Here is a 25,481-nt window from a genome sequence, read left to right as displayed (position 1 = left end):
ACAGTGGATGAACAAATAACACCTGAGACTTCCTAAACATGATGTTTATCAGTGTCCTGTTTGAATCGTGAATCTCCAGGGGATGAGGAGATGATATACAACCTTTCTTGTCCTCTGACAAAGCACACCTATCATATCTTGATTATCTGTTGCATCAATGTGATTAAGAGATTCATGCCAAGAATTGCACAGTGAATACAAAAAACTTACTGGGCACCTTTAGGTTCTGACAATTCTACAAATGTGTTATTCCTCTATGGTTTTGATTGTGACCTAAATTAATTCTGAAATGTATTTATTGACCCTTAGTCCATATAAATGATATATATCTATATATTGTTAACTTCCCATTAAAATATTGATGGTAATGTCAGTCATTTTTTATTGTAGCTGTTTAGCTTTGCAGAATCCATAGATCTGCAACATCTAATTGTGTTTCAGTGATTTATTTCCAAGTTCGAATGGTCAGTTCTTCACTTCGGATCCAGACTTTGCAAATTGGTTTAATGTTTATTGTGTGCAGTTTCCTTGTGAATATGTTCTTGTTTTTGGTTCAAGCTTTGAATAAAAGGAGTTTGAAGTATAAAAAGTTTGATTTGGGATTTTAGGTCATGAGTTACCTTTAATTTTCAATGTAGTAAGTGTTGATAGTATTGAGTTGATTTTTTAGGATGATATATTAACTTTGTCTTTGTGTATTAAGGAATAGGATTGATATTTGAGTCATCTGCTTTGTTGACATTTAGTGTATGAATATCATTCAGGCTACTTGCGCATGCTAAAGTTGAATCGGTGAAGTCAAAAGAAGCAGCTGAACGGAGGAGGCTTAAAAAGAGAAGCTGGTTTTCATTTAGAGGGTTTGTGGAAACTTTAATGCCTTTGCTCTTTTTCTTCGATTTGGATTAGTGTGGCTTATGATTCTTTCTTGGGTTACTTGGTGTGCTTCATTTCATGATATTCTTGTTGCTTTATCTCTTCATTGAACATTATTCTTGTATGCTTGGCATTTTATTGTAGTTTCTTTTCCTCTCAGGAGTTCTCCCTCAGGTGATGTCTCTGTCACAGATGCTTCCGAGGAACCACAGTTGACTGAAGGAAGACTGACCAAAGAAGAATGGCAGGCGATCAATAAGTTACTGAGTTACCAGCCAGACGAGGAGTTGAATTTGCCTTCTGGAAAGGACATGCAGAATATGATCCAGTTCTTGGTAAATGTGTCAATTGGTCAAGCTGCTGCCAGGATCATCAGTATGAATCAGACGGAGATTGTTTGTGGTAGATTTGAGCAACTTGATGTGTCCACCAAGTTTAAACATCGGAGCATCCACTGTGATGTGTCATTGAAGTTCTATGGCCTAAATGCTCCTGAAGGTTCACTTGCACAGGTTTGCTTTTAAAATAGTGTTAATATTGTGATATTTTCAATAGTAAAAGGATTTTAAGTTGCAATGAAGATCTGGATGCTTTGAGTTTGTTTTACTCCAAATATCTAGAGTTTCGGAGGAAATTCTATTTTTTTTGGTATTTATGTATTTTGTATGCAAGTGTAAGTGAGGCCAACATCCATGCTCTTACCATCACTTGTAATCTTGCTCAATGGTATTATTTTTGTCTTATAATTGGGCCTTCTATGTTGATAAATTTGTCATGCAGAGTGTGAGTAGCAAGCAGAAGGAGAATGCATTAGTTGCTAGTTTTGTACGCTCACCTGTTGGAGAGAATGTGGACTGGAGGCTTTCAGCTACTATTTCTCCCTGCCATGCTACGGTGATTTCTTATTCTTGCTCACTTTTGTTAGATTGATAGATTTCATCCTTGTTTGTGTTTGTGATAGATAATCCTTGTATGTATATGTTATCTGTGTGCATGTGTATTTATACTTTCCCCAACTGTTAGGAAGTGTCCCAAATTCCTAATTAGTATAGATTCCTTTTTTGTAAAGAATATTATATAGAATATTTTGAGGTTAATATATTATTGTAATATTAGACTTTCTTATAGAATAAGGAAGAATTGTTGGAAATAGATGTTTGGGACACTTCCAAAATTAGTTGGAATGTGTGGGTACAACCCAAAATTAGTTTCTTTGCATGGGAGGCTACGTGGGGTAAAGCCTTAACCCTAGATCTTGTTCAGAAAAGAGGATGGGCCTCGGCAAATAGATGTTTTATGTCTCTTGAGAATGAGGAGGCCATAGATCATCTTCTTTTTCACTGTTCAAAAACAAAGGTCCTATGGGACTTACTCCTTACATTGTTTGAGGTGTCTTGGGAGCTGCCCTCTTCAGTTAGAGAGACTCTCCTTAGCTGACATGGTTCTTTTGTGGGCAAAAAGCGTAGGAAGGTGTGGAGAGCTGCTCCTCTTTATATATTTTGGATGGTTTGGAAGGCGATGAATAGTTTGGTTTTCAAGGATGATGTGTTGTCAATCCAGAGATTGAAATACTCTTTTGTTTATTCTATTTGGTCTGAGGCTAAGTTGTATATAGTTGAATGCCCTCTAACTATGGTTAATTTTATTGATTGGTTGGGATCTTATTAAGATTGTTTTTTGGGCCAGTTGGTTGTTTTTCTTGTTTTTATCTGCATATTTTCTTTGGCCTTATTGGTGGAGGGTGTATAGGTTTGTATACCTTGACTCGTTTTTTTGGCGTCTCTTTATATATGAAATTCTCTTTACTTATCAAAAAAAAAAAGGAAAAAAAAGGAAGAATTGTTGGAAATATCTCTATAAATATTCTAGGTCATGAGGAGAAAAAGTTATGAGATAGAGATGAGCTTGTAAAGACTATATGAAGTGGATAGAGATGTGAGGAAGAACGGGAGGCACCCAGTGGAGTGAGATGGCTCGTGGTAGGGTAGGGATACGAAGAGTGGGGAAACATGAGATGATTCAGGAACCCAATAGTTGTATCTGGTTATGCCCTCTGTAATGTTTTGGTTTTGTCCTTTGTAATGTTCTCTATTGTATAGTGAAGTGATTATCTCTCATCCATGAACATAGGCATGGTTGGCCAAACCATGTTAAAACCTCGTGTACCGTATGTGTTATTGTTTTATCTTTGTGTTCTTGATTAACGATGTTTGCATCAAAGCTTCCGCCGACGCAACACCAACAAACATCTAGAAATTAGTACTTATAATTCTCTCCTTGCCTACACATGCTGATTGTGGTAAAATAATATGTTTTGTTGGCATTTTGAGTTTAGAAAGTATGTTGAGAGATTTGAAATATTGTGGTTGATTTTGGATGCATAATAGATGTTAACTACCCATTTATTCCATTAAATGTTTGTCTCATTCTTCAGATTGCCTATCCCTTGCTGCCACCTTGTGACATTGGTGCGATATAGGAAGGTCCTGAGAATTTTATGATAAAAGTTAGGAGCATCAAGTTATCAATAAATGACTTATCACCTAAGAAATGAGGTTTGCAGTTGTGATGGTGTTTATGGGATGACTTAAAGTTCCTTTGCTTATAGGATCATCACTAAAAGTTTTATGAGATTGAGAACTATTCTTCTCCTTCTTGAAGTTTCATCAAAGTGTTCTCTTCGTTTTTATCAAAGAAGGTTTTGGAAGCTCATTTCTAATGGCTGGAGAATGTGGTCTGAGATTTGGTTATATATATAAAGGATTAATTTCAATCACCTTCCTTGAGGTTTTGGCTAAATGCACCTAACCCCCATTGATTTGAAATTTCATCAAATACTTACCCTACTCTTCTTATTTGTTATTTTAACGCACCTTCCCTTGAACTCAAAATAAGGGAGGTATTTGACAAAATTTCAAACCAATGGAGGTTAGTTGTATTTAGCCAAAACCTTGGGGAGGTGAGTGAAATTAACCCTTTATATAAATATGCACACATACACACACATCGGTTAATAACATTAAAAAGAACATTTTGTTATTTTATTCTCTATTTTAAAGTTTATGACAGTTTTCTTTATTCTTGTTTGAGAACCTTGGAAAAAAATTCTTTATATGGCCTTAGATTGTAGTATGAAATATATGTATTTCTCTGTGGTTCTTCAATACCTCTAATCTAAATATGCCGGTGCTGTCTTGTTGTACGTATGTATCTTTATCTCTTGTAGTTCTTCTATTCCAGTTGAGGCATTTGAGGTGAATCTCATGTTGTTTTGAATAGAAATAAACTGAGCAAGAACAGTCCATCTTTTCTTGACCTCTTCCTTGGTGATTATGCATTGTTGTTGAAGTTGGTTTGCTGGATCTAGCACTTCTCATTTAGGGTCGTAGGAATAAAATAAGGAAGAAAACAGGAGGGAAATAGAAGTGAGTATAGAGAAAGAGACAAATTTAGTCTCTCTTGTTATGGTTTGGAAGAAGACTGCTGAATAAGGGATGTATTTATACTAAAAAATTCTTAACCTAATGGCCTTCCTAACATAAAATAGGAAAGGCTCCGAGAATAGTTTTGAAACAGCCACCCTATTCTAGCTCAAACCAGTGGCTTCCATATGTTATAGATCAACTCTTTTTTATAACATGCACGATCTTGATTATAATTTGTCTCTACCTTGTTCATTGCACAGCTCAATGTGTTTGAATTTCTTTTAGGGGGAAATTTGGAGGGGAAAATTCATCTAGTTAATTGGGAGGTGGTTTGTACAGACAAGGACAAGGGTGGGCTAGGCCTTAGGAAGCTAGCCATGTTGAACAAAGCCTTGCTTGGCAAGTGGATATGGAGGTATGCCTGTGACAAAGATAATCTTTGGAAACAAGTGATTACGGTGAAGTATGGGCAAGAGGGTCTTGGATGGAGGCCAAAGAAGGCTAATGGGGCGGTTGGAGTAGGGGTTTGGGAGGAGATTTGGAAAGAATCTGATTGGTGCTGGGATAACATGATATTCCGAGCTGGGAAGGGCACCAAGATCAGATTTTGGACAGATGTTTGGTGTACTGATACAATGCTGTCCCATTGTTTCCCTTATCTCTTCGTCATGTCTGTTCAAAGGAGTTCAACGGTTGAGGAAATGTGGGACCAAAATTCTGGTCAAGGAGGTTGGAACCTAAATTTTTTGAGGGACTTCAATGATTGGGAGCTAGATATGGTTGGGGATTTGCTCCATGTGCTGAGGGGTCATAGGCCTTCTTTGGAGGAAGACTCAGTTATTTGGAGGCAAGGAAGAAATGGTCAGTTCAGGGTCAAGGAAGCTTATAGCTTGTTGACCAATCCTAATGATACCAGCTTTCCTTCAAGATGTATTTGGGTGGCTAGGGTGCCAACTAAAGTCGCCTTCTTTGCTTGGGAGGCGACGTGGGGGAAGGTGCTTACTCTGGATAGGCTCCAAAGAAGAGGGGTGCAACTTCTGAATTGTTGTTTTTTGTGTGGTTGTGAAGAAGAAAATGTAAATCATATTCTTATACACTATATAGTGGTTAGAGCTTTGTGGGATATCGTCCTTGGGTTAGTAGATGTTAAATGGGTCTTTCCAGAAACTGTAAAAGAGGTCTTAATTAGCTGGAGGGGCCCCTTTGTGGGGAAGAAAAGGAAAAAGGTTTGGGAATTCATTCCGTTGTGTATTTTTTGGACGGTATGGAAGGAGAGGAATAGATTAGCTTTTAGGGGGGGTGTGTTGAATATTCAGAAGCTAAAGAATTTTTTTGCTTGTAATTTGTGGAGCTGGGCCAAATTGTATTTAGGTGAGGAGGCTTTTTCTCTTATAGGCTTCCTGGAGTGGGTAGCATCCACTTAAGGGGAGGTGATTCTTTTTGTCTTTGTTTTTTTGAGGCCCTAGTCGCCTTGTATACCCCCTGTATGCTTTGTGGCTTTTTGCCTCTTTAATATTGCATTTCTTTTTTACTTATAAAAAAAAAAATGTGTTTGAATTTCTTTTCTTATGTTAGCTCTTGTTATGGTATATGTTTTGTATGGAAGGACCTTATACATTTGCTTGTCCCTTTCTTTCTTTTGTCTCCACTTTGAAACTTCCTAACGATTCATGTTTGCAGGTTTTGGTGGAAAGTTATGATCGCTTTCTTGAGTTTGTGCAGAGGAGTAAGGTGGTTAGCCCTATTTTTGCATTGGAAACTGCAACTGCATTGCAGGTAATTGTGTCAATAAGTTGGTATGGTGCTTTACTCGTAGAAAACTGATTATTTATTTATTTATTGCTAAGAGCAGATGAAAATTGAGAAAGTGACTCGTAGAGCTCAAGAGCAATTTCAAATGGTATTAGAAGAACAAAGCAGGTTCACTTTTTTGATGTGCTAGTTTTATTTTGTTTTTCTTGCTTGATGCATGTGTTTTGTTATTACAGTTGTAATATATATGTTGATCATTTTAATATCTTATTCCTACCCATAATATGTTATAAAATTTCCACAAAGCAATTCATTCTTGTAGTGCCAACTGTGGGCAGTTAAATTGCAAATGAGCTGCGAGTTGAAATCAGGATTTGGAACTGATGAGTGACAAGACCAAATGATAGAATTACTTGCCAAAGAACATAGAATGAGAAACTTAGAAATGAAAAAAAATAAAAATAAATAATGCATTCGTGAGATTAAGAGGTGCCACTAGTTTGGACAAGGTGAGAGAAAGCGGACTAGAATGGTTTGAGTATGTGGAAGTAGACAGTCAGTTATGCTGCTAATAAGAAAAATATTATCATGAGGTGGTGCATGGATGAGGGAAAGGTCAATATATATATATATATATATTTTTTTTGATAGGTAATTAAGGAATGCATTAAAAGGCGCCAAAAAGAGCTCACCAAAGTATGCAGGATGTATACAATGACCTCTAAAAGATGGCAAAAAAGGGAAGGGAAAAACAAAAAACTACTCCTTCCCTTAATGAGAAACCAACCAATTAATAAAGTCACACAAGGACATTGGGCCTTCAGCTATGTACAACTTGATCCAAGATAACAAGTTACAAAGGAACAAGCTTTTTAGTCTTTTGCAGAGAGTTCCTATTTTTCAAATGATCTTCTATTTCTTTTCTTTCAAATTATTTAAAAGAGGTACAAAGAAAATGCTTCCCACACCTTTTTCTATTTCCTTCCAACAAAAGAGTCACACTAACCTAACAAAGTCTCTCTTACTGAGGAAGATAATTGCTGAGATACTCTTAATAGAGAATTGAAGTTGCCGCAAAACCCTTGCCTTACCACAATGTAGCAAAATGCGGTCAATCGACTCCTCCTGGATACGACAAAAGAAGCATCGGGACCACCTTCTCCTCTAAAGCTGATCTAAAGTAAGAGCTTTACCCCGTGACACCCCCTAAGCAAAAAAACTCGCCTTAAATGGAGCTCAAGAGTTCCAAACAACACCTTCTGGGAAAGGGGCTAAACTCCCAAGCTCTAAGAGAGTGTAAAGGGACTTCACAGAGAAAGAACCACTCTTTGTCTCCAACTAGATTACCTTATCTCTCCTCCCCCATTCACTGCTTTATTTTGAAGCTTCGATAGAAAGCACTCCTCAATCTCAATCTCTTAATCTTTTTTGTGCTAGTTTTGGGCATCTCCTCCATTATTATGAGTCATCTAAGTTTAAGTGATATATTCTCATTAACTTGAATGAGGTGTACTAGTCTATTTATAAAAAGACATCGTACATATGAGAGAAGGGAGAAAAACAACAGTAGAAAATAATTCTAACCAAGGAATAAGAAACAAAAAATAAAAAAAGGGGAAACTAATTGAATTAAAAAAACTTTGACTCTTACCTTATGTATCATCCCTGGTTTAGTGCACTAAAGCTGATTAACTTAAATCAAAGATCTTGAGTCGAATTTTCCACATGACACTATCAAGCTGTACATTTTTTTTTATTTTATATTTTGTACATATTCTTGTTTCATCCCTGATCTGTATAGCTATTTTGTTGCTCCTGTTAGGTATTTCTCCTTTCATCTTTCTGTCAGGGATTTCTCATTCTTGTTCGTACTTATAAATTTATATCAATAAAATGTTTGTTTCTAATTAAAAAAAATAATTTTGTGCTGGTTTTGAGCATCTCTCTCATTATTATCAGTCTTTTATGTAACTATCTTACCTAGTAAACCAAATTGTGATATTCTTTTCTTCTTCTTCTTTTGTGTATGTGTGTGTGGCTTGGCTATATGCTTTATTCCCTTTGACATGGAAAACAAATGATTTCACACATGCTAAGTTTAATTGTCCTTGGTTTCTTAGATTTGCTCTCGACATTGATTTGGATGCTCCAAAAATTAGAGTTCCTATACGAACATGTGGCTCATCCAGATGTGATAGCCATTTTCTTTTGGATTTTGGACATTTTACCTTGCACACCAAGGTACGTAGCTTCAGCTTGTCCTTTGAATAGCTGTAACTTACATTGACTTTTACTTAAAATAGTTAGTTATTGCTGCAGGAAACTGAATCCGATGAACAGAGGCAGAGTCTATACTCTCGGTTTTATATTTCTGGGAGAGATATTGCTGCTTTCTTCACAGATTGTGGTTCTGATTGTCAGAACTGCACCTTGGTTGCTCCAGCCTATAATAGTCGACCTACCATATCTCCTGCACTGAAAGATTCTGATGACTTCTGCTCTCTCGTTGATAGGTGTGGAATGGCAGTAATTGTTGATCAGGTATACTTTTTTCCTAGACTTGCTCTTGTAATGTTAAAATACTAGATAGTACTGATTAATATAAAATGTTCTGCTCTGGTTTTCTTTAGTTCTATTAATTATGCCTAATTGTATCTGTGCATTGGCCTATTGAAGATCAAGGTACCTCATCCAAGTTATCCATCAACACGTGTTTCTGTTCAAGTCCCAAATCTTGGCATTCATTTTTCACCAGCAAGATATTACAGATTGATGGAATTGTTAGACATACTGTATGGTACAATGGAAAAGAGTAATAAGTCTACCGTTGAAAATTACCAAGCTGGACTTGCCCCTTGGAGTCTTGCAGATCTTGCTACTGATGCTAGAATTCTTGTTTGGAGGGTACATTCTCAACATAAGAAAAACCAGCTGATTTAATATTCACCTTATGTATGTACGCCATTTTTATTCTTCTATTACTCCATTTTCTTGATTTAGGGAATTGGCAATTCCGTGGCTGCATGGCAACCTTGTTTTCTCGTGTTGTCTAATTTATACCTTTATATTTTGGAATCTGAAACATCCCAGAGCTATATGCGGTGCTCAAGGTGCTTTTTTCCTTTTTCTTTGTTTTTTCTTTGCTCATTCTGCTAGGTGTTAGTGATTAACGCTTTCCTATCCTCTCTCTTTACCTGACTTCTTATATTTAAAGGTTCTTGACACTCCTAACCTAAAGTTCCAATTTCTGGCCACTGCAGTATGGCTGGTAAACAAGTAACTGAGGTCCCTTCTTCTAATCTTGGTGGTTCACTGTTCTGCATTGCTGTGAGTTTCAGAGGGATGGACTTTCAGAAGGTGGGCCATGTTGGTTAAGTAAAATGTGTGTTCTTTTTAATCATGTTTCATTTGTCTGAATCACAAGCTTATACCTTCTAGTTAATTTTTTTTTTCTCATGTTTCGTTCGACTAAATTGCAAGCTTTATACTTTCTAGGTGTTAATTTTTTATTTTTTATTTTCAAGTTTTTGCATTTTTGATGCAAACTAGGATCTAAGAAGGAACAAAAGGCAATAAAAATCTAGAATAGGCTTCGTGTGAATAAACTGCTCCATGTACAAAACAAATAATATGAAAGAAAGGTATCATCTTTTCTGTGTGATGATTATTTATTATTTCTCTATTATAACTTGAAAAAATGTCCATATATGTTTCCTACTAAAACTCTTATTCCATAATTTAAGTAGACGTCTAATAGTTAAGAATCCAGAGCAACAAGAAAATTCTAGAACAAGAATGAAAGACCACTTGCTGATGGTCTTAGTAACATTGCTCATAGTGCTGATGTGGCACATAGGGTTGGTCCTCCAAGATCTCAACTTCAATTTTATGCATTTTTTTTGTTCATCATAGGCCTTATCCACCATGTGTGTGAAATTAACTTAAAAAAGTGCTAGCATGGTGTTGGTCTACATGGCTATGCAAATATCACATTTATTTGCCAATGTATTCAGGTGTTATAAAATTGAATCCCTTACTTTTGATTGTTGAACATATTTCTTGTTTATTTGTGGCTGCTGAACAAGCACAGCTTAAGAAGAAAAAATCAGCATGGTTTTTGACCATCTGATTTCTTGATTGTCTCTCTCACATGTGTTGGTAGAATATACTGCTTTGTCTAAAAAAAGGAGAAATAGCAGGTTCAAGATTTTCTAATCATCCTAATGTATTGCCATGTTTGTTTCTAGCTGGGCACATCAAATGTTGGGTTGGGTTTTCAGCATTCCTGGCCAGCCACATTTAATATAGAATATTTAGAAAGATGAAACATGTAATGCAATTTATTATGCATATATTCTTTATCCTAGTTTTGCGTTTATAGATGGTACTTTATTCCTATCATTGTGATGTCTTTTTTTTTAGGCTCTGGAATCTTCTAGTACTTTGGTTATAGAGTTTCGGGACGAAGAGGAGAAGACTACTTGGTTGAGAGGACTTACACAAGCAACATATCGAGCTTCTGTACAATATGACTCATTTCCGCTTTATCTTTGTCTTTTATTTTATTTTTTTTCATTTTTTATTTTCTAGGTGCTTAATATTTAAAAGTATTATTCTTTTCTTTTGGTGAATATAGGCTCCCGCTTTGGTAGATGTACTTGGAGAATCAAGTGATGGTGTGACTGAATTTGGTGATCCTCGGGCCTCAAATTTGAAAAAAGCTGACCTTGTTATTAATGGGGCATTGCTGGAAACAAAGTTATTAATATATGGGAAGGTTAGAGTGGTGTTCCCTTTTCAAATCTTTGAAGTTACGTTGCCCACTTGTTTTGTCAAAGTTTATCCAAGATGCATGCACATGATCTGAAAAAATGTTTTAGAATTATTTAGGTACTCTTCTATTACTCATTGCCTATAGGGTAGAGCAATTAAGCATTTCAATTTTTGTCAACATTCATTTGCAGGCAGAGTATGAAGGGCATGGGAAACTAGAAGAAATTTTAATACTTGAGATTCTTGCTGGTGGAGGAAAGGTTTGTTCAGCTGCTGCATACCTTTGTATATCTTCTTTCTTTCTTTTTCTTTTCTTTTCTTTTCTTTTTATTTTTTATTATTTATTATTTTTTTAATAAATAAATTTTTTTCCTCATTGGGACTTGAACCTAGAACCTCCAACAAGTCCTCCCCAACTCTTTACTGCTTGAGCCAGGCTTCAAGGGCTGCATACCCTTGTATATTTTCTTCTTCTTTTTTTTTTTCTTTTTTTTCTTTTCTACTAAATGTTAATGAATTTAGTTAGAATGTATGTGCAGGTTTGAGGGGAAGTAGGGTCATTGCTGGAAAGTATGGGGAAGAGGAGGGGTGTAGGTGTTCCTAGAAAAATTGCGGTGGTTTCGGAGTCGGGTTGTGGAAGGCTATCATGAGAGGTTGGGAGGGTATTAACTGTAGAAGGTCCTTTATTGTGGGTAATAGTAGAAAGGTGAAGTTTTGGAAAGCTAAATAGTGTGATGATTCAACTTTAAGAGAGTCTTTCCCCTTTTTCTATGTCATCTCTTTGACTAATGGTGCATAAGTGGTGGATGTCTGGAATCAACCAGGTGGGGGAGGTTATTGGAATCCTTGCTTTTCAAGGCATCTGAATGATTAGAAAGTAGAAAGGGTTGAGACCTTCTTAAGGCTTCAAGGCAAGGCTATGAAATGGGATAAGGAAGATAGAATGGAAAGAAGGGTAAATTTTCAATCAAATCCTTTTACACCTTTTTGGGTTAGGGAAGACCAAAAATGTTCCTTAAGAGGGCTATTTGGAATTTGATGGCCTTGATGAATACTCCAGTATTACCTCCATGGATTTTAGGGATGGAATGTTCAGATATTCAGAAGATGGGTAATTCACCACTGGTAAATTCCTTCTTGTGGCTTTCTCCAACTCAACTATTATGGGTGTTCATTGGGTGGTCCAAGTCATATGGCTTTGGTGCCAAATACTAAATGTCATAGGGGTGAGCTGCTTCAGGATTTCACTAAGATGGTTTTGAATTGGCCATAGAGACTGAATCAACTCCTTTGGTAGGTTTGGCGGGGGTTTCTTTGATAGGGACGATAAACCTTTTGTGAGCGGAGATTTCTTGGTTGTTATCTCTAGGCATCCATGGGAGGAAAGGACCTTGGAGATATGATCAGTGGATGTGGCAGAGTCTGGATTTTTTTGAGGACATGGTTACCTAATTTTGTAAATCAAGATCGCTAATCAGGAGGCTAATATTTTGGCCAAGAAGGGAATGTCATACTTTGTTAAGAGATTTTCTTCCCCTGTGAGTCTTCTTGGTCCTGTAGTTTCATGGTACCACATTTGTTCGCACTGGAGTCTTGGTCTTGTTCTTTGATTTCTTTTTTCTTGAAGGATCTCTCATCCTTGTACAGTTCAAGGATTCAGATGCTTAGTGAGGTGCCTCATTGTTAGAGGTTTCTGAGGGTGGCTTCCTTCTATTAGGGTGTCAATAGAAGTATATTAGGATTGTTTGATCTCTCTCCATTTGGTAATAAAATGTTTATTTCCTTAAAAAACAAAATCTGCTCTTGTTAAGTTGAGTTGTGGAATTTTTATCTGAACCTATTGATCTTATATAGGCGTTAACAAGAGTTTTGTCCTATGTCCTATTTATCTGTAGGGTTCTACTTTAAGCCCTTACTTTAACTGCATTTCCGTTATGCTCATTATAGTAAAGAAAAGTTATGCCTGGTAGACTGCAGAGAGCTTTTGACTTATTGTGTTGTGTTGATGTACTTAGTTGAATTTTTTAATTTCTTGTTTTATTTTTATATGTTCCCATTTTAGAAGTTCCTAAATGTGAGTTAGCCTTATAGGTTACTGCTGCAACCACTATTGCTTTTGCTTATTAACTGCTGAGAGTAGGTTGATCAACTTTATTTGTGTGATTATTGTTAGGCTAAAAGCTCAAATGAGTTTGATTGGTAGCTTAATAATCACGCTTCAGGCCTTAGGTCCTCTTTGATAAGAACCTTTTTAAATTGCGTAACATTGCAGCTGCTACAGGTTCTCGTTTTTGTTTGGAACCTTAAAGTATATATTCATATTATTCTGCAGGTGCATGTTGTTTGTTGGGAAGGTGACCTGACAGTCAAGATGAAGCTTCATTCCTTGAAAATTAAAGATGAGCTTCAGGGTCGTTTATCTACAAGTTTGCAGTATTTAGCCTGTTCTGTACATGAGAATGACCATTTATTTGCTTCCCCTAGAAACTTGGATCCTTCTGTCAAAGAGCTGTCTACAGCACAACCAGAGGAGGATGATATTTTCAAAGATGCTTTGCAAGATTTCATGTCTCTTCCTGATCAAGAAAGTAATTTGCAACATATGGTTATGCCCAAGTCTGCATGGATGGAGGATGTCACTGACTTTGCTGAAGTTGATTCTGCTGTAGCCTTAATACATGAAATGGATCTGGGGAAAGGAAAAGGCACTTCAAGTGAGACATTTTTTGAGGCTCAGGATAGCGACCACTCTGATTTTGTGTCTGTTACCTTTTTGACAAGGAATCCTGGTTCACCTGATTATGATGGTGTAGATACACAGGTACCTAACATAACATCAGAGTAAAATGGAAAAGTGGAAAAAGGAGAAACCTAATTTTTTGCACTATTAAAGATGCAAGTCTATATCTAGTCGGATTGTTTTGCTAATTTGTTTAAATTCAAAATTTCAGATGAGCATTTGCATGTCCAAACTGGAGTTCTTTTGCAACAGACCCACTATTGTTGCCTTAATTGATTTTGGCTTGGATCTAAGCTCGCGAAATTCTGGTGGAAGTAGTACAAATGCTACAAAGGTTTCAGATGATGAGTCTTCGCTTAACAAAGACAAGACAGAAGAAAGTGAGTGTGTCTTTGTTAAAGGGTTGCTGGGTTATGGTAAAAGCCGTGTCATCTTCTATTTAAACATGAACATGGACAGTGTGACTGTGTTTCTTAACAAGGAGGATGGTTCTCAGCTTGCAATGCTTGTACAGGAAAGTTTCCTGTTGGATCTTAAGGTGATAATTATTTCATTTGTTATTCCATTTGCCTTCTTTTACCTTCTCTTCATTTTTCTTTGTTTTAATTTCAATAAAATGGCGTTAAATTTATTTCATATTTATTAAAATGGAAGTTAATATTGTTTCTTATATTGTTCCTTATTGAGAATGATTTTTGTTGTTCAATCAATTTTTGAATGGAGGCTGGAAGTTAAATGCTGATTCTTAGCTGATTGATGGATCTGTTTAGGTGGCAGTTAATTGGGTGTGTGTTGAAGGAAATTTTTTTCTGCTTGAATGTCTTAACCTTGGTAATTTGTATCCTTCTTTGGCTGATATGACCAATCCAAACCTTATGCTACAACAGTCAACACTATCTTAACGACACAAAGCTGGTTACTGAAAATGCAGGAAGAAAGAGTTTTAGTTTACTGCTTTGGTGTTGAGCAGGTTGTTTTTGTTTGAAGGAGGGAGAATAAAAAGAAAAAAGAAGGAAAACAAGATTCAAGATGGAACTACAATTTGAACCAAAAAAAGGGAAGAGGGCGGGGATAGGTTTCTTTTTTTTTTTTTTTTTTTTTTAAAATGTTGGTTTGCTTTTTGTATTATTTTGGCAGCATGGCCGAGTGGAAAGGCAGGGGACTGCAAATCCTTTTCCCCCATGAATAAGGAAATGGGTCAGGACTTGCTCAATTTGCCTATTATACTATAGAAATGTATATTTAAATTTCTTTTGTTGCCACAACATTGCCATTCTTAACTTTATTACAGTTTACGAGATTCTATGAACTTATCCTACTCATTATCTTTCCTTATGGGGTTCAAGACTATTTCTATCTCTTTTTTGTGCTGGACAAGAATTTCTTCCTTGGTTTTTGGATTTTCTTTCCTTTTTTTTTTTTTTTTTCTGACTTCATTCAATTTTATTATTTCAAGGTTCAACCAACTTCTCTTTCCATTGATGGAACATTAGGAAATTTCAGGCTGCGTGATATGGCCTTTGAAATAGATCATTCTTGGGGCTGGCTTTGTGATATACGCAATCCAGGGGTCGAATCCCTTATCAAGGTATTGATGAACAGATCATATATTGGACATGTTGTTTGTTTTTCATCCCTATTACATTGTACAAGGCACTTCTCCCCTCTTTTTCTTTTCCAGTTCACATTCAATTCTTATAGTGTTGAAGATGATGATTACAAAGGATATGACTATAGCCTGTGTGGTCGGCTGTCCGCAGTTCGTATTGTTTTCCTATATAGATTTGTTCAGGAGGTAAGTCTGGATATTGCTCGTCATTATTTGAGTTGGACAGTAGCAATTGTATTCATCGCTTGCTCATTTAATCTGGGGAATACTTCTTAATTGGCCAAGGCTAATAATTGCAAATTTCTTGTGGCTTGTATATTCATGTTGGTTACGTAACTAGAATTTGTTCTTTGCTATTTTCATATGGCAACTTTTGTCCTACTGTTTTTGTAATAAAAGTTTTGGAAACATGCTTCTGCAGGTAACTGCATACTTCATGGGACTTGCTACCCCACATACCGAAGAAGTAATTAAACTTGTTGACAAAGTTGGAGATTTGGAGTGGTTGATTCAGAAATATGAGATTGATGGGGCATCTGCCATAAAGTTGGACCTCTCACTGGACACTCCAATAATCATTGTTCCAAGGAATTCAATGAGCAAAGAGTTTGTATTTCTGCCGCCAGTTCTTTGCATGATGCTGAATTGGTTTACTTAAGATTTACTGCTTGTGAAAGTCAGGCTGATATCACTCATAGATAAGCACATCTTCAATTGGTATTGAAACACCATAGTTTGCCACAAATTTCATCACCCGAAGTTGGATTTCTTTTATCTCTATATATTGTTACTCCTATGATGAACATTGATAAGATCACTTAAGCTGGATCAAAACTGACCTCAAGTTAGGAGGATGGCAGAGTTTTTGGGGCATAGATTGATGGGGGAAAGTCTTTTAAAGTCCATTCAAGGGGGGAAAGGGAAGACATAAATAAACTTTAAGTAGGATTAATATTAATTAGAATTAAATTAAAATTAATATTTGTTGGAATCAAATTAGAATTAACTAGTTAAGTTATAATATAATTAGAATTTGAGTCATAATATGATATTATTTGAGTCATAACAGGATATTAGAGTCCTAGTAGACTTTAGATGTTATATTATAATAGGTTATTAGAATCTTAGTAGATTTTGAATTTCTTAGACAAGCCTATAAATAAGGCTAATCAATGTAAATCAAAGCAATGAATTGATTGATATTAATAATATTATGTTTTTTTCATTGCAAGTGTTGCAATCCTCAATTGTGAGACTCCATTGATTTTCTTCTAGGTGAGACTCTTAAAAGACCTTAGTGAGACTTTAAGGTTTTCGTCTTTTCTTCGTTGTTTCTTCTTTATCTCTATTTGTTTTATTTTATTTTTCTCTACCATAAACTTTATTCTTTGTTCCTCTTCTTACAACCTAAAACTAAAAATCCTAGCCCACCTACTTTTGAGTGTAGGTAACCATTCTAGGGTTGTGCTACGTCATAGATCTAGTGATCAACTTTTAACCTCCTTAAGTCTTCCTTTAAGGTAACTCTTGAGCTTCCCATTTTTAGGATTTGAAGGTGTAGAAGGTCATCAAATATTTTGATTGGTGGAAAAGAGCTTATTTGTCTTGAAGAAGGTAAGATTACCTTCATTGTAACTTGCTTAGGTTGTATTCCGAACCATATCTTTTGATTTTAAAGATACTGGTGGTCTAGCATTTAGGATTAACAAGATCCAAAGGGATTTCTTTTGGTTTGTAGTTGGGGGCAATGGAAAAAACCAATTAAGCCTCATTTAGCATATTGTTTGTGAGGCTCAAAAGAGATTTTTGCAATAGAAGCCTTTTTATCTTGTGTTTGGTTGCATTCAAGAAACCCTTTAGGTTAAAGACATTAGGACTTAAAAGTTCTTTAGTGAAAGTTACAATACAATGTCTTGTGGTAAGAAGAGATGTAGGAAGATAGTAGTCTCTAAAAAAAAATTCACATGGGCATTGATAATTGCACAAGTTTTATAAAATAAAAAAATAACCATATATTTTTTTATCTCAAATACAAGATCCTAATCAATTAGAGTAAAAACTTATAGATGTGATATGAGGGGGAACTAGGTTGAGGGGAGTTCTATTCCCAATATATTTAACAAGAATTAGTTGTGGTAGTTTCCAAAAGACAGAGTTCCTTACAACACCACATGGTTAAAAGTATTTATGGCTTACAAAATACTGGTGAAATGCTAACTTTTTTTTTTTTTTAATAAGAAACAACAATGCATTATATCGAAATAGGAATTAAGAAATACTTTTAACCACAAATGTACCTGGTAAAATGGATTCTCTTCCCATCTCCCACCAGAAACCGAGTGTACTTGGTAAAATCCTAAAAAACCTGTGCAATAGCCTTCCAAGGACAACGATGTGACCACCTGACCATAGTGTTGACATCCCATCCATTAGTATGTCCCATACATGCTTAGAATAACCTGATGCCACATAATAGGACTCTCCCTAGGAAACCTCCATAGCCATTTCCCTAAAAGAGCACGATTCCTTAGAGAAATCTTCCCAAACCCCCTTCCACTTTTGGCTTACACACTAAATCCTAACTAATAAGATGGTCTCTCTTGTACTTCCCAACCCTTGACCAAAGAAAACTTCTTTGCAATTTCTCTATTTTTCCATTCATTGCAGTGACAATCTTGAACAAGGATAGAAAGTAGCTAGGAATATGGGATAGGCATGAGTGGATGAGTTATCCTTTTGCCTAATGATAAATAGGCCTTTTTCCATTCATCTAATCTTCGCGAGATTCTCTCAATCATTAGATCCCAAAAAGCACAAGCCTTTGGGTTCCCCCCAGGGGAAAACCCAAATGGGGAATAGGCCAATCCAAAGCCTTGCAATCAAGTGACAATGCTAACCTAGTGAGATGATCTTGATCGAGGTTGATGCCAAAAAAGGTACTTTTGTCAAGATGTTAAGTCCATATATTTACCCAAACAATAACAAAATAATCTTAAGAGTTTGCAGTTCTTGCACACAATGATGGAAAAAGAGATGTTGTCATTTGCAAATTGCAAATTGAAAATAAGACACTCTTGTTCTATTCCTACCTACACTGAAACCCTCCAACAGACTTCTCTCCTTTGCTCTCAACATCATCCTACTTAACACATCAACTATGATAGTAAAAAAAATATGGGATAGAGGATCTCCTTGTCTTAATCCTTTAGTTGCTTTGATCCACCTTCTGGCATTTCCATTCACTAGGACTGTGAAAGTTACCGAGGACAAACAACCTCTCATCCAAGTCCTCCATCTAGGACTAAACCTCTTTCTCTCCAATACATGGTCTAGAAAATCCCAATCCACATGATCATATGCTTTTTCAAAATCAATTTTGAAAACTATTTCTTCCTTTCCTAAGTGTCTTCTTTCATCTACTATCTCATTGGCTATCAGAACTGCATCCAAAATTTGCCTCCCTTGAACAAAAGCCTCTTTGAGTAATATGGATAGTTTCATGGGGTACACCTTTTAATCACTCTGATAAGACTTTGGCTATTGTCTTGTGAAGACATGTGATCAAGTTGATAGGTCTAAAGTCTGAAATTTTTTTGGTCCGACTTTTTTTGGGCACTAGAGCTATGAAGGTGGCATTAATGCGTTGATTAATTATCCTGTCCTTGTGAAACTCTGTGAACACCCTCACTAAGTCCTCCTTGATCACATTCTGACACTCTTGAAACAAAGCAATGGTAAAACCATTAGGCCTTGACGCCTTATCCCCATCTAACTAAAAAATGGCTTTACAAATATTTTCTTTGGTAAAAGGGATGTCCAACCTAGAAGCACTCTCTGTTGAGATAGGGGACCAATCTAAGCCTTCTACTCTCCTAGACTTCCTTGGGGGGCACTTATAAAGCTTTTAAAAAAAATGTAATATCTCCTCTGAGATACTATCAATATTATCCAACACTATTCCTCTTTCGTTCTCTAAGATCTTGATAAATTTCCTATTCCATCTACCATTAGTCACCTTGTGAAAAAGACTTTGAATTGTAGTCCCCTTCTTTTACTCATTTCACCCTAGCTTTTTGTCTCCAATGTACCTCTTCCCTCAACAATAGTTCCTCCAACTCCCTTTTTCTCAAAGCCCTTTGTGTTGATAGCTTAGGAGAAAGATTGCCTTCTTGCTCAACAACATCAATGTTAACAATATCATTAAGGATTCTCTTTTTCCTTTCCTTTAGCTCTCCAAATGATTCCTTATTCCACTTTTTCAATTTGGACTTAAAAAATTGTAGCTTCTCATGAACTTATGTCCTTTCCACCCATTGCCTTGAAAAACTCTCCACCAACTACTAAAGCAATCTTTGAAATTTGGGTGTTGTAACCGCATGTTCTCAAATCTAAAAGGACTTGGTCCCTACTTGAATGGATTGGTGTTTAGAACAATCGGGCAATGATCCAAGGTCCGTCAAGGAAGAACTTCTTGAAGAGTTTAAGGAAAATTTTGCTCCCACTCATTGAGTAGGGAAACCGGTCCAATCTCTTACACACTAGGGAATTTTGCATGTTTGACCAAGTGGAAGAAGCATTCCATAAAGGGGGGTCAATTAACTCATAGTCTTTTATAAAACCATCGAAGTAGGTGTTAATCCAAAACCACCTAATTTTTCTGAAATTCTCTTTGTGATATTAAAATCACCCTTCACACACCACAATGGAAAGGTTAAGCCAAAAAGGTCCAAGAGCTCCACCCAAAAATCCTTCTTAAGTATGGTATTGTTTGGACCATAAACTGAGGATAGCCAAAGGGGCCCAATGCCATCCATAAGAAACTTGACTGAAACAGAAAAAGAACCTGTTACCACCTTCTTATTGCTTAGTTTCTTTTTTGTTTCACTTGTTGGGGGGTGAGTTTCTCCCTTTTTGTTCTGTACTTTTTGAGTCGCTATTTTAGCACCTCTTCGTAATATAATACTTTTCTTACTTGTCAAAAATGTTCCTAAACATGCTTTTTATATTATATTCATTTTTTCTATCTTTAGAAACAGAAACAATTTCATATCCATTACCAAATTGACCTTATATTTGGCTTATATTATGTGTAATCCCCTCAACTTTAAGCACCATCACATTGAAAGAAATCTAGAAAACACATCATTCTGTGCTGTGTCATGGCCCACTAGTATGAGCCTTAATTCCTCATTTTCTTTCAGTTTATGTTTTTTAATTTCATATGTTGAGAACATTCTCTGATGGTTTTTTAGAATGACCAATTTTGAAATTTCATTTTTCTTGCTCTTCTCTCTAGGTACTTGTGAAACCAGGTAGCAAATTTTTAGTGGCACTCAGCCTTTGTCCCTTTTTCTTTTGGTTCTTTCTTTTGACGTTAGAAGTTAGAAGACTGGGGATCCCTGGATTCTTTTTAAGCATTTTAATTTGAAGATAAGATTTCTAATAATAAGGAATTTGGTTCTATAGTTTGTAACATGTTTATACACCTGTCAATGTTGCAGTTTCATTCAACTTGACCTGGGCCAGCTAGAGATCAGAAATGAAGTCAGTTGGCATGGAAACCAAGAGAAAGATCCTTCAGCTGTCCATCTTGATATTCTTCATGCCGAGGTATGGTATATATATATTTTAAATATTTTACAAATTTGATGTTTGAATTGCTGATGTTCATTCTGGTTTTGCATTGCAGATCCTGGGACTCAACATGTCTGTGGGAGTCAATGGTTGTATAGGTAAACCAATGATAAGGGAAGGCCAAGGACTTGATGTTTATGTCCGACGCAGTTTGAGGGATGTTTTCAGGAAAATCCCCACATTTTCTCTTGAAGTGAAGGTACTTTTTGTTGAAATTGTAATATTCCATAGTCATTCTCTTTGGTAGCCCTTGTGATCAGGGAATATTGATTTTTCCACCTGCTTTATGTATTGGATAATGTCAGGTTTAAAAATTACTCTTATTCCTCAACATGCTATCAGTGTGTGTGGTTCATGTGCATATAAGCAAAAAATTTGAGAGGAGCATGTTAAATGTCTGAACGGTATCCTTCCTATTGTGATAGGATGTAGAGAAGGTACATGGTATTCTAGCTTTGGGACTTAGATCTGTGAGTCTCTTCCCATAGAAAAATTTTGCATCAAGCCTTAACAGCATGTTTGGTTCCCATTTCCAAAAATAGCTTTCTGAAAATATGAACATTGATTAGTTTTCAAGGGCACAAAATGATTCTCAAGAACATTTTTTGGATTCTCTTAAACATCCATTGTTTTAATGGAGTTTAAAAGGAACAGTTTCCTTTACTGCCAAACTAGTGTGTATGTGTGTGTGTGTGTGTTTTCCTTTCTTTTTCTATTTATCCTTGTTTTTTGTTCAAAAATAGTTCATGAGAATAGAACCAACCTTGCCCATGAGTGTTTTTTGAATGATTTAAAATTTATTCTTCTAAGGTTGATGATCTTATTCTTTTCCCATTTGCTATTTAGTGTTTTTGACTAGATCCCACCCTTGCTTCTCCCATCGGCATGGTATATTCAGGGATTGTATTTTCATTTGGGAGGCATGTTAATCCGTCTCTCAGTCAGAAGGTCCTCACCCAATTTTCTGCATTTCTGCTATACGATAACAAGTTTTGCTTTTAATCTGTCATTATTTGAGATAGAAATATTGTAAATGATGTACCCCTTTTGATGTGAGAAATTCTAAAATTGTCTTATTAATTCAAGAAGAAAACATATGATACATATCTATCTGGTTGCATAATCCTATTTAGGAAATTCAAATTTTAAATTGGAAACTTACTGTAACATTGAAAACTAACCCTAAATGTCCCTATAAATTCGCAACACTCCTAATGTACAGAAAGTTTGACTTAATCACAGTTGTGCAATTATTTCCTAAATTAAAGGACTCAATATTCTTCAACACTTCCCCTCAAGCTGGTGAATGGAGATTATCCATTCCCAGCTTACTTGTTATTCCTTGAAACGCTGAATTGACTAGTCTTTTGGTTAGAATATCTGCTAGTTGCCTCCTTGTTGATATGTAAGGCTGCAAATTAGACCACTTTCCAACTTTAATGAAATGTCTATCCACCTCCACAGGCTTCGTTTGTTTGTATTGCTTTGAATTGTGAGCTTTGTTTATAGGTGACTTATTGTCCCAAAATAAACTCATAGGATACACACGCTTGACTTTAAGATCATTGAGAATATTCTTGAGCCAAAGTAATTTGAAAATCCCATGTGCCATTAGTCTGAATTTTGCTTCTGCACTTGACTTTGCTACTACACATTGTTTCTTACTCCACAAGTCTCCAAGTTTCCTCCAAAAAATGTACCATAAGCTGTTGTTGATCTCCTCTCCATGATTGATCCTACATAGTCTGCAATCATGTAGGCTTCTAGGCTCAATTTCATACTTAAACAATAGTCCTTTTACTAAGGTTCCCTTAAAATGATGCAGAGTTCAGTACTCTGCTTGAAGAAGTGCTTCTTTCAAATTATGCATGAATTGGCTTACAACATTCACGACTTATGCAATGTCCGGTTTTGTGTTTGAGAGGTAAATTAGCTTGCCAACAAGCCTAATACATACCTCAATTAATTACTATACCATCTATTTCCTCTCCTAGCTTGTGATTTGACTCTATAGGGGTTTTTGTTGGTTTACAACTCAATTTCCCTATCTCATTTAGAAGATCGGTTACATATTTTTGTTGAGAAATAAAGATACTTTCTTTCGAATGTGCAACCTTGATTCCTAGGAAGTATTTTAATTTCCCAAGTTCCTTTATTTCAAACTCCCTTGCTAGATATCATTGGAGGTACTCCCTTTCCTTTGGATTATTGCCCGTCACAATTGTATCATTCACATACACTAATAATATAGTAATTCCCTCTAAATCTGTGTGTTTTATAAATAATGTATGATCTCCTTGACTTTGCATGTATTTCATGGTCAACATCACTTTCATAGACCTTCCAAACCAAGCCCATTGTGATTGCTTCAACTTACACACTTTCCTATTTTTGAAATTCATTCCAAAACCCAATGAACTTCCATATATATCTCCTCATCTAAATCCTGATGCAAAAAAAGTATTCTTGACATCAAATTGTTGCAAGGTCCATCCAAAGTTGGCCGCCAAAAATAATAGTACTCTCTAGATAATCAACTCCATAGGTTTGTGTATATCCTTAGGCCACTAATCTTACCTTGTGCCGTTATAAAGTGCCATCTGCCTTACGCTGGTGAACACCCTTTTGGAAACTCTACAGTCTCCCATGTTCCATTTTTCTCCATTGCCTCAATTTCCACTTTCATGGCTTGTTTGCAATTCACATTACTAATCGCCTTAAGGTTTTAGGGATGACTATGGTATGTAATTGGGTAAGGAAACTCTAATAGGCTGTGGAAAATTTATTGAAGGGCACAAAATAAGACATTAGATGTTGGGTATATGTCCTAGTACCTTTCCTAATTGCAATGGGTAAGTCAAGATCATTGCTATTTTTAGAATGAACTAAACTTTTTTCAAAATGAATTAAACTAATAGGAGAGACAGATTCATTACCTGACACTGGTTTGGATCATTGAGCATGCATTTGATTGGAATCTGACTCTTATCTTCTCATGTAGACCTATAGTGATTTTGTAACAATGTGCGCTGATGTGATTGGTGAAGAAATTGACTTAGTTTCTTTGGTCGGGCTGAACATATTTGGATTGGGCTGGTATGATGTCATCTCGGTTGAACTAGGTAGATTTTAGTTGGACTGATCAGAGGTAGTTTGGGCTGGACTGGACATATTTAGGCTGGACTGGGCAGTGTTCTGGCTGAAGGATAAGTGATTGGAGTTGAGGACAAAAATGGTAATTCAAGTAGCCATAAATCCTTATCTTCCATGCTTGGTTTCTCTACCTGGAGATTAGGATGTGAAAAATAGTTTTCTTTTTTCAACAAGGTTACATCCATAGAGACAACAAATTTTTTAGTTGGTAGATGGTAGGATTTGTATCCATTTTTGTAGAAGAATAGCCCCAAAAAAAACACATTTCAAATCTCTTGGATCAAGTTTACTCCGATTGTAAGCATGAACATGCACAAAAGTCACACACTTGAAACTACTTGGAGTTAAAGTTTTTTCACATAGGATACTTGGGATGAAAAGTGGAGAATAGTTCAATTAGGCTTTTGAAACCAAGTTCTTTGGATGGAATTCAATTAATCAAGTGTGCAACCATGAGGATTACCTCGCCCCAAAAGGATTTTGGTTCATGTTTGTGAAATAATAAGAGGTTTGTGTGATTGCAAGAAGATGTCCATTTTTTCTTTTAACCACCTTTTTTTGTTGGGGTGTATCAACACATGATGACTCATGAATGATTCCTTCTTGTGAAAATAAGGTGACAAAGTTTGGTTGAAATATTTCCTTCCATTATTGGATCTTACTCTTTAATATAAATCCCAAATTGATTTTTTATCATGTTATTGAATATGGGAAAAACATTGCTTACTTTGGACTTTTTTTTTTTAAGAAAAAAATCCAAGACATTCTTGTGCAATCATCAATAAAGGAAACAGACCATCTAGCTTTGGATACATTTGGAACTCTAGATGGATGCCAAATATCACTATGTACGAAGGTAAATGGAATAGAACACCTTTTATTGCGTAAATGGTACGATGCTTGGAAAATTCACAAACAGCACAATTAAAACTATCTACATCAATAGATTTAAATAACAAAGGGAACATTGTCCTAAGCACACTAAAGGGTGGATGCCCAAGGTGGAAGTGATAGAGCCATATTTGCTCCTTATTGGAAATTAAAGACTTAGTCAAAAAGGATAAAGAGGATTAGTGCACATTGTTCGACTTTTCACTGGATCTCTTGAGATAGTAAAACTCCTCTCTGTCCTTAGCTTGCCCAATCATCCTTCCCATGGTCTGGTCTTGAAAAATACAATTAGTAGATTTGCAATTGAGGTCTTTGTTGAGTTCATGAATTGAAACAAGATTAGTGGATGATTTTGGTACACGGAACATATTTTATAGGACAAGTGATGATGACATATTAATTTTTCCTTGACCAATACATGTGGTTAAAGAACCATCTTTTGCAATTGCTATTTTCTTATCATTAGGACATGGTTTATATGTGGAGAATTGATGAGAAGAACAGGTCATATGGTCTGTGGCTCCTGAGTCAATGACTCATGAGTCTAAAAAGGATAAACTTGAGGCACTTAGTGCATGAGATAAAGAAGACTTACCTATTTATGCAAAGGAACACATACCAATGGGTTTTT

General features: G+C 35.9%; 1 protein-coding gene across 3 annotated transcripts in view; it reads left to right on the top strand.

Moving 5' to 3' along the window:
* Window positions 1-25,481, top strand: part of LOC100258011 (uncharacterized) — a 107,332-nt gene that overhangs the window by 23,566 nt on the left and 58,285 nt on the right. For all 3 annotated transcript variants that reach the window (XR_009465632.1, XR_009465631.1, XM_019219923.2), the window contains exons 13-32: window positions 765-857; window positions 1,034-1,385; window positions 1,654-1,767; window positions 5,979-6,074; window positions 6,151-6,218; window positions 8,171-8,291; window positions 8,370-8,591; window positions 8,727-8,954; window positions 9,051-9,160; window positions 9,311-9,407; window positions 10,473-10,571; window positions 10,687-10,827; window positions 11,015-11,083; window positions 13,156-13,644; window positions 13,775-14,101; window positions 15,020-15,151; window positions 15,245-15,358; window positions 15,594-15,778; window positions 20,674-20,782; window positions 20,862-21,005. Coding sequence is in view for 1 of the 3 variants with exons in the window: in XM_019219923.2 (XP_019075468.1) it covers window positions 765-857; window positions 1,034-1,385; window positions 1,654-1,767; window positions 5,979-6,074; window positions 6,151-6,218; window positions 8,171-8,291; window positions 8,370-8,591; window positions 8,727-8,954; window positions 9,051-9,160; window positions 9,311-9,407; window positions 10,473-10,571; window positions 10,687-10,827; window positions 11,015-11,083; window positions 13,156-13,644; window positions 13,775-14,101; window positions 15,020-15,151; window positions 15,245-15,358; window positions 15,594-15,778; window positions 20,674-20,782; window positions 20,862-21,005 (3,310 nt within the window). In the remaining 2 variants the exon portion in view is untranslated. The remainder of the gene's footprint in view (window positions 1-764; window positions 858-1,033; window positions 1,386-1,653; window positions 1,768-5,978; window positions 6,075-6,150; window positions 6,219-8,170; window positions 8,292-8,369; window positions 8,592-8,726; window positions 8,955-9,050; window positions 9,161-9,310; window positions 9,408-10,472; window positions 10,572-10,686; window positions 10,828-11,014; window positions 11,084-13,155; window positions 13,645-13,774; window positions 14,102-15,019; window positions 15,152-15,244; window positions 15,359-15,593; window positions 15,779-20,673; window positions 20,783-20,861; window positions 21,006-25,481) is intronic.

The sequence above is a fragment of the Vitis vinifera genome, chromosome 5 (assembly GCF_030704535.1).
Source record: "Vitis vinifera cultivar Pinot Noir 40024 chromosome 5, ASM3070453v1".
Taxonomy (NCBI): domain Eukaryota; kingdom Viridiplantae; phylum Streptophyta; class Magnoliopsida; order Vitales; family Vitaceae; genus Vitis; species Vitis vinifera.
Note: the sequence above shows the minus strand (reverse complement) of the source record. Positions and strands in the feature narration are given on the sequence as shown.